The sequence below is a fragment of the Chelonoidis abingdonii genome, chromosome 10 (assembly GCF_003597395.2).
Source record: "Chelonoidis abingdonii isolate Lonesome George chromosome 10, CheloAbing_2.0, whole genome shotgun sequence".
Classification (NCBI taxonomy): Eukaryota; Metazoa; Chordata; order Testudines; family Testudinidae; genus Chelonoidis; species Chelonoidis abingdonii.
The window spans coordinates 71211497-71229337 of record NC_133778.1 but is presented as its reverse complement, the minus strand read 5'-3'; the positions used below and the strand labels follow the sequence as shown (position 1 = coordinate 71229337).

The window sequence follows — 17841 nt, the reverse complement described above, 5'->3', positions numbered from 1 at the left end:
TATCCCGCTATGGACTGTAGGTAAATTATCTTTGGGCCGTAAGCAAGAGAGGGTTTGATGCTTTTTAGTGGAATTGTATTGCTAGAAAGCACTGATATTATCTAGCTTCCTGGTTTCCGTCTACCTTTATAACTTAACAATTCTAAACCTCTAGCATGAGTCTAAGGAAAAGACCTAGCCATTGTGAAAATTATATTTTTTTCACTCAAGAAGTAGAATCAGTTTCCTCCTAGCCTGTAATAAATCTTCTAATGTACAATGTGAATAGTCTGTTTTTTCATATATTTTTTATTTTTTGGGCAAGTGACTTAACCTCACCGTGCATCAGTTTCTCCGTCTGTAAAATGTGGTTAATATTTACTCACCTCACTGCCGTCTAGCAAGGCTAAATCCATTCATGTTCGAAATGTGCTTGGAGATCCGCACATGAAAGCTTCTGTTGTTTGTTTCCAGTAGCTCCTACAAATTATTAATCACTGTATGAACTCGGAAGAAGTCACCATCTGTTTTAAATGAGCTGAGTAATGAAAATTAGCATGGATTGAATAATTCACTGCCTATGGTAAATGAGAAGCTTTCCCTGGTAAATGTGAGGACATAATCATCAGGTACTGCAAAATGTAAACTTCTCTACAAAAAATCCTTTCGTAAAGCAGCTATAAATGCCAGCAAAGAATCTGTCAATTGTGAACTGAATGTGACTTGATACAGTGTTATTTTTTCTGAGTCATCCCATGGGCAGAGGTCATTGCCTCTGCTGCTGCTCATAGGTTTGCCAAACAGCTGAGAATAAAACTAACAAAACACTAATTATTTTTAGTGCCTCTATTTAAAAATGTGGGCGGCAATGAAACTGTCAAGAATCTTTTCAGTTGTTGTTGTTTGAACCTGTAAACAGCAGCAGAGGCGGACATGGTGTTGTTTGTGAAGGCAGAAATGTAGCAGGGACCTTTTACCTTCAGCCTCACAGCAGCTAGAAGGAGTAGTGTTATGAAGACACCCTTCGCTCCTTCACACAGCTCTGAGAGAAGGGAGACAGACTGCTCTTTTTCCGTTTCAGTAACTAGATGAAGGTGGATCTTCAGATTTACTAAACTCTAGTCAAAGACTAATACAAAAGGGTTTGAATAGAAAGTTTCAACCTTAATGATAGTGTTACCACTGATCAGTAAATCCTCTTGTATAATCAGCTTGTTTTTCTTGCTCAGTTCATTCAGTGATGTTACTGTTAACATAACATAAGAATGGCCGAACTAGGTCAGACTAAAGGTCCACCTAGCCCAGTATCCTGTCTTCCAACAGTGGCCAATGCCAGGTGCCCCAAAGGGAATGAACAGAACAGGTAATCATCAAGTAATCCATTCCCTGTCACCCATTCCCAACTTCTAGCAGACAGAGGCTAGGGATGCCATCCCTACCCATCCTGGCTAATAGCTATTGATGGACCTCTCCTCCATGACTTTATCTAGTTTTTTTTTTTTTTAACCCTGTTATAGTCTTGGCCGTCACAGCATCCACAGGTTGACTATGAGTTGTGTGATTAAACACTTCCTTTTGTTTGTTTTAAACCTGCTGCCTATTAATTTCATTTGGTGACCCCTTGTTCGTGTGTTATGAGGAGGAGTAAATAACACTTCCTTATTTACTTTCTCCATACCAGTCATGATTTTATAGACTTCGTTCATATTCTCCCTTAGTCTTCTCTTTTCCAAGATGAAAAGTCTCTCCTCATACGGAAGCCATTCCATACCCCTAATCATTTTTGTTGCACTTTTCTGAATCTTTTCCAAATCCAATATATCTTTTTTGAGATTAGGCGACCACATCTGCACACAGTATTCAAGATGTGGGCATACCATGGCATACTGTCACAGTTCAGGGCTGCTACTACACCTGTATTCACCTTATGTGATCCAGCAAGGGCACCCACTGTAAATTCCAGGCTACTTAGCCAATCACCTTTGTTATGGAGACTCCTCGGGGTTGTCTATAGTTTGCATTAGCACCTGCAGACTGGCCCCACATCAGCTGACTGGGGCTCGGTGTGAGCTGTTTAATTGGGTTTAGACGTTCAGCTCTGACTCAGGACCTTTCACCTTGCAAGGCTAGAAACCAGGCCTCATCTGAGCCCAACATTACACTGCAGTTGAAAACAAGCCCACAGCTCTAGGCCCGCGAATGTGGGTCAAGTAGCACAGGCCGCTGCATGGCGTTTTTAAGTGCAGTGTAAACTTACCTAGATCCCTCTCACGAGGTACAGTGAGTCATCTGGTATACGTTGGGTTGTGTTCTTTGAAAAGGAACTGATTACGGAAACCCCCCATTACCTCTTCCACCCCCCCTCCAGCCCCACCCCTCCTCTTCCCACTCACTTCTGCTGCCTCCTCTGAGCATGCCCCATCCCCACTCCACCCTCTCCCATAGGTGCGGGAACTAGCCATGTGGGTGATACTGCAGCACCCCCAGGTTTTAGGTGGGGCTGCTGTCCCCACGCCCAGACCTCTGCTCCCCAGCCTGAGGCTTGGGTCCTGGCCGCCGGCTCTGCACTGGGGGCCTACTCCCATCTTCGTGTCTGGGGCCCCGAGCCCAGGACTCAGCTTCCCAGCCCCGCACCCAGGGCTCCATGCCCGGGACTCGGATCCTGACTACCAGCCCTGCTTCCCGGCTGCTGGCCCTGTATCTGGGGTCACTGCAGCCAGGACTCTGCTACTGGTCCCGCATGTGGGGTCCCAGCTGCAAGCCCAGGGCTCCACTCCTGGCCCTGTGCCTGCCCCCAGATGTTGCCACCTTACTCCTGTCTGTCTGGGTCATATCCTCTCCCCCCCGCCCCTGGAGACATGGCATGGCTCCCAGCCCAAGCTGGGGTGGGGTTGGACAGGAGTAAGGGGGGCTGTTTCTCAGCACTCCCACTATGGTGGGGAGGGATATCTCAGTGGTTTGAGCATTGGTCTGCTAAACCCAGGGTTGTGAGTTTAATTCTTGAGGGAGCCATTTAGGGATCTGGGGCAAAAATCTATCTGGGGATTGGTCCTGCTTTGAGCAGGGGGTTGGACTAGGTGATCTCCTGAGGTCCCTTCCAACCCTAATATTCTGTGAAAAGGGTTCCAGCACCACTGTCCTCTGGGCCCCCCCTCCCACACACACTTCCTGAATGCCGTTGAACAGCTGATTGTGGCAGGCAGGAGGCACTGGGAAGGGAATGGGAGGAGCTGATCAGCAGCCCTGTGGGCCGCCAGCAGTCACAAATACAGTATTGTATAATAGGGGAACATGTTCCGATTCACGTTGGTCTGGATCCGCATATCTGTCATTTGCAACTTACAGTACAGTACTGCAAATGATAGGCAGATTGGGACCGACGTGAATCGGAACATGTTTCCCTAATGATGAGCAACAGATACATCTCCCTTTATCTGTTATTTTGCGTATACCGAGGACCCCTTGTATTTGCAGTTTGCACAGTTTCCTGGCTATGCTGTGATATTCCCTGCAAAAGGCAGACTACCTAAGCCTTCCAAGAGGACCAGATGGGTGGGGGGTGGAGACGCTAACTGGCTTCAAGACTGAGGCCTGGGCTACACTAGCGGGCGGCTCCTAACTAAGATATGCAACTTTAGCTACACTATTCACATAGCTGAAGTTGAAGTATCTTAGTTTGACTTACCTGTCCGTTCTCACGGCAGCGAGTCGACTGCCGCGCCTCCCCTATCAACTCCACTTACTCCTCCTGCCGAGGAGGAGTACAGGCGTCGATTCTGGGATTGATTTATTGCATCTAGACGAGACACAATAAATTGATCCCCGATACACTGAACACTACTTGCTGATCCGGCGGGTAGTATAAGTGTACCCTGATTTTCAAGACTTCAGGTTTATGGAGATGGTATGATGAGACTACCTACCTAGCAGCAGATATCTCCAGCGACTGGTGCTGGGACATTAGGTGGGGAGAACTCTGAGTTACTACAGAATTCTTTCCCAGGTGTCTTGCAGGTGGGTCTTGCCCAATGCTCAGGATCTAGCTGATTGCCATACTTGTGATCAGGAAGGAATTTCCCCCCAGGTCAGATTGGCAGAGACCCTGCTAGGTTTTGACCTTTGTCTGCAGTCTAAGGCATGGATCACTTGCAGGTTTAAAGTAGCATAAATGATGGAATCTCTGTAACTTAAGTCTTTAAACTATGATTTGAGGACTTCAGTAACTCAGCCAGAGGGTATGGATTTATTACAGGAGTGGGTGAGTGAGGTTCTGTGGCCTGCAATGTGCAGGAGGTCGGACTAGAAGATCATGATGGTCCCTTATCTTTGAGTATGAGGCCTGCTTCGCTTCAGATCTGAGTGCAATTGTATGGTGGAGTTGCTTGTGATGATAGGAGACAGGACTTGGCAACCTGGGGCTTACTCCTGTTCTATGTCTTATGTTGCTAAAAGCTCATATTTTAGGGCTGGCCACCTGTAGGGCTCATGAAAGCCCTGAGTCCGTTTTATCTCAGGCTGTTTAACCAAATATCCTTTTTTTCTCTGTTGTTCCCCAGAGAATCCAGTTTGAACCAGTATATGTAAGGCTCTCTCCAAGTGGTCATAACTCATGGAGGTATTACAACTTGAGTGAATTAACCTCACCACTGCTCTTACCGCCCACCCCCACCGTTCTTAGTTCCAGGGGGGCTGTAGTCCCCCATCACCAAGAAAATACGTGCAATCTCTCAGTATTATGTAAACATTTGCATTTTTAATACAATGAATTGCTAAAATACTTAAACTTAATTCAATAAGGTTTAACTTGATACAGTAAAATTTGTCCAGCATATTGTCATATCTATCACAGGTACAGTTTCAGTATTTAAAACCTGGTAATTACTTCCTTGTTGATCAATTGTGATGTTGCAATTGTGTTGGGTGAATCAGACACGGAAGCACAGGCTAATTTTAAGGAAGGACATGACTACAATAAGGGCACGTCTACTTACAGTGCTGGCAGTTACAGCACCACTCAGAGAGTGCCGAAGGAAAACCACTGTTGTGTGTTCATACTGACTGCTGCCTGTGCAATAGCGTGTTCACAATTATGGCACTTGCAGCACTATTCAGAGTGGTGCACTCTGGGCAGTTATCTCACAGAGCACCTCTCTCTCTTTTGTCACTAAGACTTGTGGGAAGGTGGAAGGGGTCGTGAGGCATCCTGGGTCCTGTCCCAATTCCCTGTGATGCATTGCTTCGCATTTGAGCAATCCTTGTGCTTCCGTCCACATTTGGTGCCATCTTTCACTGGTTTGTGTACTGCACGCCCTGCCCTACCTCTTTCAGGCTGCAGGAATGAATCCTGAGCTATTGACAAGAATGCTGTTTGCACTGACTAACACATCACTAGTGGCAGTGGAGTTCCTTAAACTACAAAATCAAGAGGAGTGTAATGTTGGTCTTGCCATGTGTAGTAGCTACAACACAAGATTGCTGTGGCATTCACGGAGGTGCTGATCTCAGTGGAATGCTGCTTTTGGGCTCGGGGAAACAACCACTTAGTGGTGGGATCACATTGTGATGCATATCTGGGATGACGAGCAGTGGCTGCAGAACTTTCGCATGAGGAAAACCACATTAACGGGACTGTGTGATGAGCTCGTCCCAGCCCTGTGGCGCAAGGACTCGAGAATGAGAGCTGCCCTGCCGTTGGCGAAGCGCGTGGCGTTTGCACTGTGGAAGCTGGCTACTCCAGACTGCTACTGATTGGTTGCTAACCAGTTCGGAATGGAAAGGTCGACCGTTAGAGTCACGTTGATGGAAGTGTGCAGGGTCATTAATCGCATCCTACTCCAAAAGACCGTGACTCTGAACAACGTGCGTGACATTGTGGATAGCTTTGCACAAATGGGCTTCCCTAACTGACAATTCTGTCACATTCCAATTCTAGCACCAGACCCCCTAGCCACTGAATACATTAATTGCAAGGGGTATTTCTCAATGGTTCTCCAGGCATTTGTGGATTACTGTGAGCATTTCACAGACATTAATGCAGGCTGCTCCAGAAAGGTGCATGACTCGCGCATATTTCGGAACACTGGCCTGTTCAAGAAACAGCAAGCAGAGACTTTCTTCCCTGACCAGAAGATCACCGTAGGGGAAGCCGAAATGCCTATTGTGATCCTGGGACACCCTGCCTACCTCTTAATGCTGTGGCTCATGAAGCCATATATGGGGCAACTTGACAGCAGCAAGGAGCGGTTCAACAACAGGCTGAGCAAGTGCAGAATGACTGTGGAGTGTGCGTTTGGCCATTTAAAAGCCTGCTGGCGATGCCTGTATGGGAAGCTGGACATGGCCGATAACCGTATTCCTATGCTTATAGCTGTGTGCTGTACGTTCCATAATATTTGTGAAGGGAAGGTTGAAAGCTTCACTCAGGGCTGGACCACAGAGGCTCAGTGCCTGGATGCTGAGTTTGAACAGACGGACCAGGGCTATTAGAGGGGCACAGTGCGGTGCCATAAGGATCAGGGATACTTTGAGGCAGCAATTTGAAGCTGAAAGCCACTAATATTTGTTGCTATGCTTGGCATTGCAGTGCTTGTAATGCTAGGAGGTGATTGGTGCACATGATGCAAGAAGGGACCTTAACATAATTGTATAATCAACGAGGAGTACTTGTGGCACCTTTATAGACTAAAAATTTATTTGGGCATAAGCTTTCATAGGCTAAAACCCACTTCATTAAATGAATGGAGTGGAAAATACAGTAGGAAGATATCTCTAGTAATACATGAAACGATGGGAATTGCCTTACCTGGGGGGGGTGGGGGGGAGTTGAGACAAATCAATTAAAGTGGACTATTATAAACACGATGAAAAATCACTTTTCTAGTGGTAATCAGGGTGGCTTATTTCAAACAGTTCACAAGAAAGTAAGAGTAACAGTATGGGCAAATTAGCATAGGGAAGTTCAGGTTTTTTTAAGTCCTTGTAGTGACTCATCCACTCCCAGTCTTTAGGCTATGTCTACACTTAAAACACTGCAGTGGCACAGCTGCTGTGTTGTAGCACTTCAGTGTAGACACTCTCTACAGTGACAGGAGGGGATCTCCTGTTGCTGTAGGTAATCTACCTCCCTGAGAGGTGGTACCTAGGTTGATGGAAGACTTTTTCTGTTGACCTAGCACTGTCTACACAGAGGGCTAGGTTGGCATAGCTACATCTCTTGGATGTGGATTTTTCACACCCCTGAGAGACACATAGCTAGGCCAGTGTAAATTTTCAGCATAGACCAGTGTCTGGATGTGGATTAGTGACCCGAGGGAAGTGTAAAAACTCTATAGCTTGAATCATTTACAATTAGACGTGATAAAAACCTTGAAAAGACGCAAACAGGATGGACTACAGAGCTCTTTGGAATCTCAGCCTCTATTGTTCTATGCAGATTCTCCATTGCCCTGTCTGTCGCTAACTAAAAAGATGATCTAGGACAATTGGATGATTCACATGACCTGTCTATTTGTATGGCAGTTAATTTTTATCCTGTACATGTCTTTACAAGCACTCCTTATTATAGAATGCTGTGATACATGATACTTAAAGTCGAAAGACTAAAACAAGTGCCACTCCCTGAGTCAAAAAGCTTTTAGCAGAGAATCCAGGACCCACCCTCCAAATGTAAGTTTCACTTAATGCCAAATTCACTAGCCAAAGGAGCAGATATCCAGAAAGTGCTCCTAAACCATGGGTTTCTCAGATGGCTGCAAAGATGGTATTTGAATCAGGCCTGCACTCACCCACTTCCATTTTAAGGCAGAAGCAGAACAATTGGTTATTTTATAAGTCTGTGTTAAATTCCGTATGAAATTTTTCTGTCGTAATTTTTTTTCATGATTGTGATAAAAAGTGTCACACTCTTGAGATATTTTCTGTTGTTTGAGCTCAATACTTTCTACATTGCTTGGTACCTGAAAATACTTTCCCAATATTTATCTAATTAATGTGGAAATCTGAGAGTAGAACAGAGATGAACACAGAATCAATCAAAATTCAACTGTTAGTGTGTCAGGTCTTAAAAATTTCCAGCTGGGTTCAGAACTGGACTAAAATTCTCTTGCAGTCCTCGCCTTTCATACAAAAGACATCTTGTATTACAGAATCAAACTTAAATTACAGTGTAAGGCTGTAGGAAAAAAAATGTAGTTGCTCTTTGCTCTTTTTGGATAACACAAACAGAAGAAAATGGGGAAATAATGGGAACAAATGTTCTAATCTTAGAGCAATTTTTAGTGCTGATGAGGGTCTTTAGGAAATAGTCTTGATAGTCTTTTAGACCGAATCTAGTTCATGGATAGCAAGACACTGTAACAACAGCAATCCTTGATACTATTGTGTTCATATTTCTGTCATCTTTATTAGCTGCTACTAACTATATGTTAGTAGTAGGTTGCTACTGAATGCACTGAACCACATTTTGAGTATCTCTTCCATCTCCTTTGGGAGACAAGCTAGAGATACATAGAGGAACAGTGAAAATAATCTCCTTCTCTTGGAAAGTAACCTAATTCAAGCAAGTTCATGAATGAAGGATAAAATTAAGTTAACAATACAAACATATGCATAAACATTTGAAGCAGGAAATACTCTGGAAGCACAAATAGTTGAGAGAATAAAGTTGAAATTTAAAAACCTAAAATATTGTCATTTGAAAAATAATGTGAAAATACTTGTAAAAGAAATCGGCTATATGATGGGATAGCACCAGGCTTTATAGATGACTAAGAGGCAAATAGAGCTGGCATGATATAATTAAAAAGATGTCATACTAAATGGGAAAGGAATGAGATCATGAGTTAAAGAAAATTAACTGAAGAGACAAATATGAAGTCTTTATTTCAAAAAAATTTCCCCCCTCATTTAAGTTATTTTGGATAATGTACTGAATTAACACGTGATGTCTCCATCTTGGGTTTGTACAGTGAAGTGAATATTTTTGTATCTCTGAGGTTATATATGCAATTATAGACCTTTACAAAGATAATAGGTCTTCATTTTACAACTTGCTCAAAGACAGCATGTCATTTCTTAACCCATTCTGGAGCATTGTTTCAGTACTGATTTAATCTCTCTGCTAAATCACCAGATTCTTCTTCAAGTGTTTGCTCATGTCCATTCCACATTAGGGGAGTGTGTGCTGCATGCATTGTTGCCGGAGATTTTTCCCTCAGCGGTATCCATCGGGCCGGCTCTAGCATCCTTTGATGCCTCACACCTATGTGCTGGTATAGGAGGTCTCACTGGTCTCCACCTCTTTCAGTTCCTTATTGTCCATGATGGTTGCTAGAACAACTCCTCTTGCAGACCCCATGTTCTATCCCTGCCACTTCGAAGAGGGTAGAGAAGAAATTCTGTGTGCCAGCCAAAGGGTACGAATACCTATACTCTAACCCCCTTCCTGGCTCCCTAGTTATATTGAGAGCTAATGAGAGGTCTAGACAGGGCTAAAAAAGTACTACCCACAAACAGAAGGGTGCAAGGAAACTCTGTTTGGGAGAAAATTCGACAGGTGGACTCCCCAAGCCTTGCTTGGGAGATACGATTACAATTTGTGGGACTCCTTGTACAAATTTAAAGACTGTGTCTCAGGACTGAAGGCAGAAATTTTCTGCCCCCTTAAAGGAAGGAAAGAATGTTGCCAGAGCCTCACTCCAGGCGGCACTGGACCCAGCCAACGCACAGCCAGGATGACGGCCTCTGCAGTGGCCATAAGGCAATGCTCTTGACTGCAGTTCTTGGGGCTACCTGAGGATGTTCAGCTGTCGATTCAGGACCTCCGTTTTGAAGGCTCATTGTTTTTTTCAGTGCAAACAGACACAAAGATCCATGGCCTAAAGGACTCAAGGGCTATCTTCAGGTCGCTAGGCCTCTATGCACCATCTACTCTGAGGAAGCACTTTAGGGCTCAACAGTCAGTCCACTTTTTGGCTCCGCCACCAAGACAGGACCTAGTAAAAAGAAGGGGCAGAGGTTACAAATGTCATCAACCACTTCTATCTACCTCAGCTTCGATTCCAGGATCACATAGGTACTCCAGTGGCCCCAAACATGCCTTTCAAAAGTGCACTCAAAGGCACTATAATCAGTTCCTGCTTTGAATCCTGCCCCCGCCTCCTCTTTGATTTTGGACCGATTTTCACACTTCAGCCCAGTGTGGTCCCCCATCACATCAGACCCCTGGGTGCTAAATAGAGTGGTAAATGGTTATACTCTTCAGTTTTCATCCACCCCTCTCTCCCACCCTCCAACTTCTTCAGGGAACCTTCTCACGAGCAACTCTTAGCCCAAGAGTTGCAGATCCTCCTACAGATGGGGTCTGTGGAAGAGTCACTTCAAAAATTGAGAGAGAAAGAGTTTTACTCCCGATATTTCTTAATCCCAAAGACCACGGGGGGAGAGTGGGACTTCGTCCCATCCTGGACCTGCTTCGCCTCAACAATTATCTCAAGAAACTGAGGTGTCGCCTGGTCTCCCTGGCCTCCATCATCCCCTCCTTCAATCCAGAGGATTTGTGCTCCGCCCTCAACTTAAGGATACTTACTTTTACATTTCCATCTTCCATGGCTACAGAAGATTCTTCAGATTTATCGTAAACCAGACCCATTACCAGTCCACCCTCCTTGCATTTGGCTTGTCTGCAGCCCCTTGGGTTTTTACGAAATGCATGATGGTGGTAGCAGCCTTCCTCAGAAAGCAAGACATTCAAGTGTACCCGTATCTCGATGACTGGCTGATCAAGGGTTGCTCAGAGGCCCAAGTAAAGAACAACACGGGCCTGGTCCAAGCCACTTTCTGAACACTGGGCCAATTGATAAATGAACTAAAGTCGATTCTCATTCCAGTACAGGGAATAGAGTTTATCCGGCCAGTGCTCGACTCAACCCAGACCAGAGCCTTCTTTCCAGAGGCTCGATTCCACACAATGTCGGCTCTGATATCCCAGGTCACAGCCCACCCAGTCAGAACAGCCCAGGTTTGCCTCAAGCTCCTGGACACGTGGCCGTGTGCACTTCCATGTATGGCATGCAAGGCTGCACCTCAGTTCCCTCGTTAGCTTCAGTGTACTCACTGAACAGACACCACTTGGACTCAGTAGTTATTGTTCCGGCCCCAATCCTTGCCTCCCTCAACTGATGGAAGAGACCTCCAGTCAGCAGTGGTGGGCATTCCCTTTGTTGTCCCCCAGCCATCTGTGCCCTTAGTATCGAACGCTTCAGACCTAGGTTGGGGAGCCCACCGTGATCGCCTCAAGAGGCAGGGCCTATGGTCCCTGGAAGAGCTGTTCTGGGCATAAAAATGTCAGGGAGTTAAGAGCCATCTGCTCATCTTGCCGAGTGTTTCTTTCCCACAGGCAAGGTAGTGCGAGTACCGATGGACAACACCACGACCATGTTCTACATCGGCAAGCAGGGAGGAATATGCTCCTCTGCTCTATGTCAATAGGCCATCCATCTATGGGACTTCTGCATGAAGCATTTCATCCATCTCGAGGCTTCCCATCCTCCAGGGGCCCGGAACATCCTGGCTCATCACCTCAACAGATCTCTCTCCTTTTACTTCGAGTGGTCCGTTCACCCAGAGGTCACCAGGTTCATCTTCCAAAGGTGAGGATCTCCCCAGGTAGACCTGTTCACGACCAGGCAGAACAGAAAATGCCATCAGTTTTGCTGACTGTATGGGCACAGCCCTGGCTCCCTTTCAGATGCCTTCCTGTTTCCATGGACAGAGCGCCTATACTGTGTATTTTCTACAGTTCCTCTAGTACACAATATCCTTCTAAAAATCAAGTGGGACAGGATGAGAGTTATTCTTATGACCCTGGCATGGCCATGCCAACACTGATTTGGCATGCTGCTAAACTTAACAGTAGCACCCATGCTATCACTCCCACTCTGTTCAGACCTGATTTTGCAATACCACATCCGTTTGCTCCACCAAATGTCAGGTCCCTTCACATGATCACATGGAAGCTCCATGGCTGAACCTGGAGGAGCAAGCCTGTTCAGAACACGTTTGACAAGTCTTGCTGGATAGTAGGAAGCTGTCTACTAGGGCTACCTACCTCACCAAGTAAGAGTGTTTCTTGATATGGTCATCCCGATGAAGCCTTTCTCTGGCTTGGTTTTCCTTCTGTCTGTTCTGGAGTACTTGCTTCACCTAAAACAACAAGGCACGGCACACACATGTGTCAAGGTACACCTAGCAGCAGTTTCAGCCTTCTATCCGCCAGTGGGCAGTCGGTCAGTTTTCTCTCACGAGATGACAATTCGCTTTCTTAAGGGGTTAGAGAGACTTCACCCTCAGGTTTGCAAACAATTCCCCCGTGGGATTGAACTTGGTCCTATCAAAACTCACAGGCCCTCCCTTTGAGCTGCTTGTATCATCTCCTCTGCTGTTTCTCTCCTGGAAGGTTGCCTTCCTTATAGCAATTACCTCAGCTAGAAGGGTCTTTGAAATCGGGGCCCTTACATCAGAACCATCATACTCTGTGTTCTGCAAGGACAAGATTCAACTGCACCCACATCTGCCTGCTAAAGGTGGTTTCACAGTTCCATAGCAACCAAGCCATTTTTCTGACAGTCTTCTTCCCGAAGCGGCACAAGAATTCAGAAGAGTTGCAGCTTCACTCATTGAATGTTAGGCGTGCCCTCACCTTCTGCATCGAAAGAACTAAACTACTCAGATCCATGCAACTTTTTGTGACAATAGCAGAAAGGATGAAAGGCCTCCTGGTTTCTGCTCAAAGAATCTCATCCTGTATAACCTCCTGCGTTTAGGCATGCTACGAGCAAGCGAATGTTCCACTGTCTGCCATCCTGACTGCTCATTCCACAAGAGTGCAGGCCTCTTCAGCAGCATTTCTGGTCCAGGTTCCAATGCAAGACATTTGCAGGGCCGCAGCATGAGCAACACATCTTGAAGAACAACTTGTTACAGAAGGTCAGTAACTGTTCGTTTGGGGTTTTTTGAGACCTCCAATCTAAGAATTGAACATACTTGATCCTGCTTAGCTTGCGATGTCCATTAAAATCAGAGCATGAGATAGTATAGCTGGAGTTGCATATTACAAAGAAAGGATAACACATCTAATTGTTAGATTTATAACAGATATTTTTCCTTTTATTTAATCATTAATATAATTTAACCCCCAAGTAAAGAGTCAGTAAAATGTTTCCTTTAGATGGTATGTGATGGTGTTTTTTTGCTCTAAAGTATCTTTTATAAGTTTCCTTAATAGATTTGAATTGAAATTAATGTTGAATGAGTGGAATTCATCAGTTGTTTTTTTTTTATAGGCACGTGTTAGATTTTTAACTTGATAAACTGTCTATCAGCCTTTTCCTGAGATTTTACGTTTTAAAGCTCCTGCAATGCTCTGTGACGTTCAGCATTTGTGGCTTGAAGTGTTGCCTAAATGCTGATTAAGCTTGGCTTATGTTTCCCATTTTTAGGCCATATCGTTGTTTCTTATGACTGTGTTCTTGCAGCAGTAACAGAGGGTTCACATTTCATTTTTTAAAAATAACCATCAAAATAAATTTTGAGATCACCTCCACTCTCATCTTAAGGTGTATCCCTTTTGGAGATTGAAAATGATTTTGGCTGACTTGCTAGCTAGATTGTCCCTGACTGCTTTTTTATACTTCATGTCTTTTATAAATTCCAAAAGGTCTTGGCATCTCAAATCTGATTACATTTGCAAAAGTCAAAGTGGAAGGTTTCTGGCTCGATTCCTTGTTTATAAGAGACGTCAGAAATTCCTCCATGTGTGTGCTGACTGTGCCAGTGCTGGATGTGTGTATTCAGTGTCTATAGTGTTTGGGACTAATACCTTTTGTTTTGATTTCCAACCGTTAACTGTTAGACCCAGGTGAGAATGCATTAGGGAGTGGGGCAGGGAAAGGGAAATTGTAGTTTGCTACATGGCTGTTCTAAATAGCAGAATATGATTGTCTCAGAACAACTAAGGATCCAATCTTATCTTGCTTTTAGCATAAATCTTCCTTTAGTGTGGAAGTAAATAATACAATGAAAATATGCAAAGCGCTTTGTGATAGATCCAAAATTGAAACCTAATAAGGGGTTTAAAACTCCCAGTGGGACTCGTGCCTGCATAACACACATGGGGTTAGGTTTAACATTTTGAAGCTTGACTGTAACTAAAGGTATGTCTACACTATGGGATTATTCCGATTTTACATAAACCGGTTTTGTAAAACAGATTGTATAAAGTCGAGTGCATGCGGCCACACTAAGGACATTAATTCGGTGATGTGAGTCCATCATCCGAGGCTAGCGTCGATTTCTAGAGCGTTGCACTGTGGGTAGCTATCCCATAGTTCCCGCAGTCTCCCCCACCCATTGGAATTCTGGGTTGAGATCCCAATGCATGATGGTGCAAAAACAGTGTCGCGGGTGATTCTGGATAAATGTCGTCACTCATTCCTTCCTCCGTGAAAAGCACGGCAAGACAATCATTTCGCACCCTTTCCCCCTGGATTGGCCGCTGGCAGACGCCATAAACATGGCAGTAGTGGAGCCTGTTTTTGCCTTTTCGCAACTGTCACCTGTTATGTGTGCTGGCATGCCAAACTACAGACAGTAACTGCAGCGCTAAAACACAGCATTCATTTGTCTTTGCAAGATAGCAGAGATGTTACCAGTCGTTTGTAACCATCTGGCTGTGCCATTGTAAATTTGGCGATGAAGATTAACAGTTTATCAGTCGTTCTGTAACCGTCTGCTGCTGTCATGGGTGCCCCCTGGCTGAGGTCGGCTGGGGGCCACAAAGACAAAATGGGAGTGATTCCCCGGTCATTCCTCCTTTATGTTGTATCTAAAATAGAGTCGTCCTGCCTAGCATATGGGGCAAGTGTGCAGAGAACCAGTGTACAGAGAGCACAAGCCCGCTCCGGTGGTCAGATCCCGTAGAAATGAATGAGCTACATACCCATTCCTAAGTGGGTGCCCCCTGCAACAACCCCACCCGTGTACTTCCCTGTTTCCCCAACCCTCCTGGGTGCTACTGTTGCCAGTGTACCTCCATTTGTATGAAGTTAATAAATGATTGCAAGGAAGAAAACGACTGACTTTTAGTAGTGATAAATGAGTGGGTTAGGCAACCTCCATGCTGATGTATAGTCCAGGTAGGACTATAATGGGTTGTGGGGGAGGAAGCCCAGGCATCCTGCTACGGATAGCTGCCATGGCAGTAGCAGAATCTTTTCTTTAGACATGGAAAGGGAGGGCCCACCCCTTAATGGGTGAGCTCAGCCCGTTCTATGATGAAGTAGTTACCAGCCTTCTTACCATCTACCGGCGAATGACGGAGTCATTCCTATGTTTTAACCCAGCGCCCCCGGCCGCGACCTCAACCTGAAGGCCAGGAGGAGCATCAAGTAATGATGCCAAGAAACATAATCATCTTTGTCGTTGGATTCCGTTGCACTGGGTGACATGCGGGAGAGGATTGCGCTGTTGCGAACTACCCTGCACACGTGCTTTCTTGACCTCGTAGCAGCAGTGCAGGACAGTAAGACTAAGTGACATATAAAAAAGTCACGAAATTGGATTTTTTCCTTTTCTTTTCATCGGAGTTGCGGGGATGAGTAGTAGTCAAATTGATGATTGATATATACCCATGAACTCCTCCCGTGACAATGTGTTGGAGCCTACAGGCAATTGGTAGTAGCTCACCAGCAATACAAATTATTTTCGCGAGGCTTGCAGGGACGGTGGTAATAGCTGGAGCTCTCGTAATCCCTCCCTCCCTCCTTGAGCCGTCCATTTGATTCTTTGGCTTTTCGTTACGTTTGTCACACAGCACTGTGCGTGGATCTGTATCATGCCTGGATGATTTTTTTCAAAGTGCTTTGCATTTTGTCTTCTGTAAACAGAGCTCTGATAGAACAATTCGTCTCCCCATACAGCGATCAGATCCAGTATCTTCGTACTGTCCATGCTGGAGCTTCTTTTTGATTGGGACTGCATCGCACCCGTGCTGAACAGAGCTCCACGCTGGGCAAACAGAAATGAATTCAAAGTTCCAGGCTTTCCTGTCTACCTGGCCAGTGCATCTAGGTTCAGATTGCTGCCCAGGCGGTCACAATGGTGCAACTGTGGATACCACCCGGAGGCAATACCGTCGATTGCGGCTACACTAACCCTAATCCGATATGGTAATACCATTTCACGCGCGACTCCTCTCGTCGGGGAGGGTACAAGAAACCGTTAAAGAGCCCTTTATATCGATATAAAGGTCCTCGGTGGACGGGTGCAGCATAAATTCAGTTTAACGCTCTAAAATCGGTTTTAAAACGCTAGAGTTAGACCTGCCTAAGCCGCCTTCTTCCTTTATACCCTATCACTAATCCTCCTCTCCAAAGCAATGCACTTTTATTCCCTTCACCATCCTTCTTTGAAGAGAACATTTAACTCTCCATTCATTTAAGTGCTAATAAGAACAAATAAACTTCTAATTCTTCCGAGTCTAGTCCTGCTTCTTCTTATAATATAATATTCTTTTTCTGCTAATGATTTCTGCATGTCTTTTGGGAGTTACACATTTAGTGCATTCTAGATCTATATAAGTTTAAATAATAACTTGAATATGTTTGTTATTCCTTTTCTCCATTCAGACTGATTCATGAGGGCAGCTGTTAAATGGATTGCAGTCCAACTGTAATGAAATGCTGCTCCATTCTCTCACACTTACCTGGTTTCTACCTGTTTTCCGTCCTGACTGAACACACACTATTGCATCATTGCTCTCAATTATCTTGTGCAGCATGTGCATTTTTGTAGGACACTACTAGTGGTTTCCATTCATCCTAATGGAACTCACAATCTTGCACTTGCATCTGAAAGTAGCGTCTGCAGCATATCAAAGACCGCATTGAGGCTGGTTGTATCAGATTTTAAAACTAATTTACTTTTATTGTGTGGTTAAGTGTGAACTATGCCTCTAGTGCTGGCCTGCAGACAAAACTGACTATGGCTTAAACAGTAGTTGTCTGTAGCTCAAGCGTAGAATCCTGCGTTCTAGGGGAGCTATTATTCTGTTCCCTTTGGCCACACGTGTGGGGTAACCATTGGGCTGTCTCTCTGAACGCAGACCACAGATTCATTCTAAAATGCAATATCTGTGTTAAATCAGCCTCATTTAGGCTTAAATTGATTAATTGCAATTTTAATTGCACGTTGAACAGTAAAATACCAATTGAAATTATTAAATAAATTGAGTTTTTCTACATTTCAATATATTGATTTCAGTACAACAACAGATACAAAAAATGTACAGTGCTACTTTAATATTATTTTGTTACAAATATTTCACTGTAAATGAGAAACAAAAGAATAATTTTTCAATTCACCGCAATACAAGTACAGTAATTGCAATCTCTTTATGGTGAAAGTGTAACTTACAAATGTAATTTTTTTTTGATACATAATGCATCAAAACATGCTTTGCCACCATTCCAGAGGACATGCTTCAGTGCTGATGATCTCGTTTAAAAAAATATGCATTAATTGAATTTTGTAACGAACTCCTTGGTGAGAATAGTTATGTCTCCTGCTCTGTTTTACCTGCAAATTCTGCCATATATTCATGTATAGCAGTCTCAGAGATGACCAGTACATGTTGTTGGTTTAAGAACACTTTCATGCAGATTTGACAGAATGCAAGAAGGTACCAATATGAGATTTCTAAAGATAGCTTACGGACTTGAACAAGTTTAAGAATCTGAATGCCTCCAGAATCTGAGAGGATAGAGTATGGAGCGATGCTTTCAGAAGTCTTAAAAAAACAACACTCCG

At 44.5% G+C, this 17841-nt stretch overlaps 1 protein-coding gene across 1 annotated transcript in view; it reads left to right on the top strand.

Moving 5' to 3' along the window:
• SLC49A4 (solute carrier family 49 member 4) overlaps window positions 1-17841 on the top strand; it is a 135495-nt gene that overhangs the window by 54666 nt on the left and 62988 nt on the right. The window contains 4 exon segments of the mRNA XM_032763652.2: window positions 13939-13952; window positions 16675-16787; window positions 16790-16894; window positions 16897-16927. Coding sequence (XP_032619543.1) covers window positions 13939-13952; window positions 16675-16787; window positions 16790-16894; window positions 16897-16927 — 263 coding nt within the window.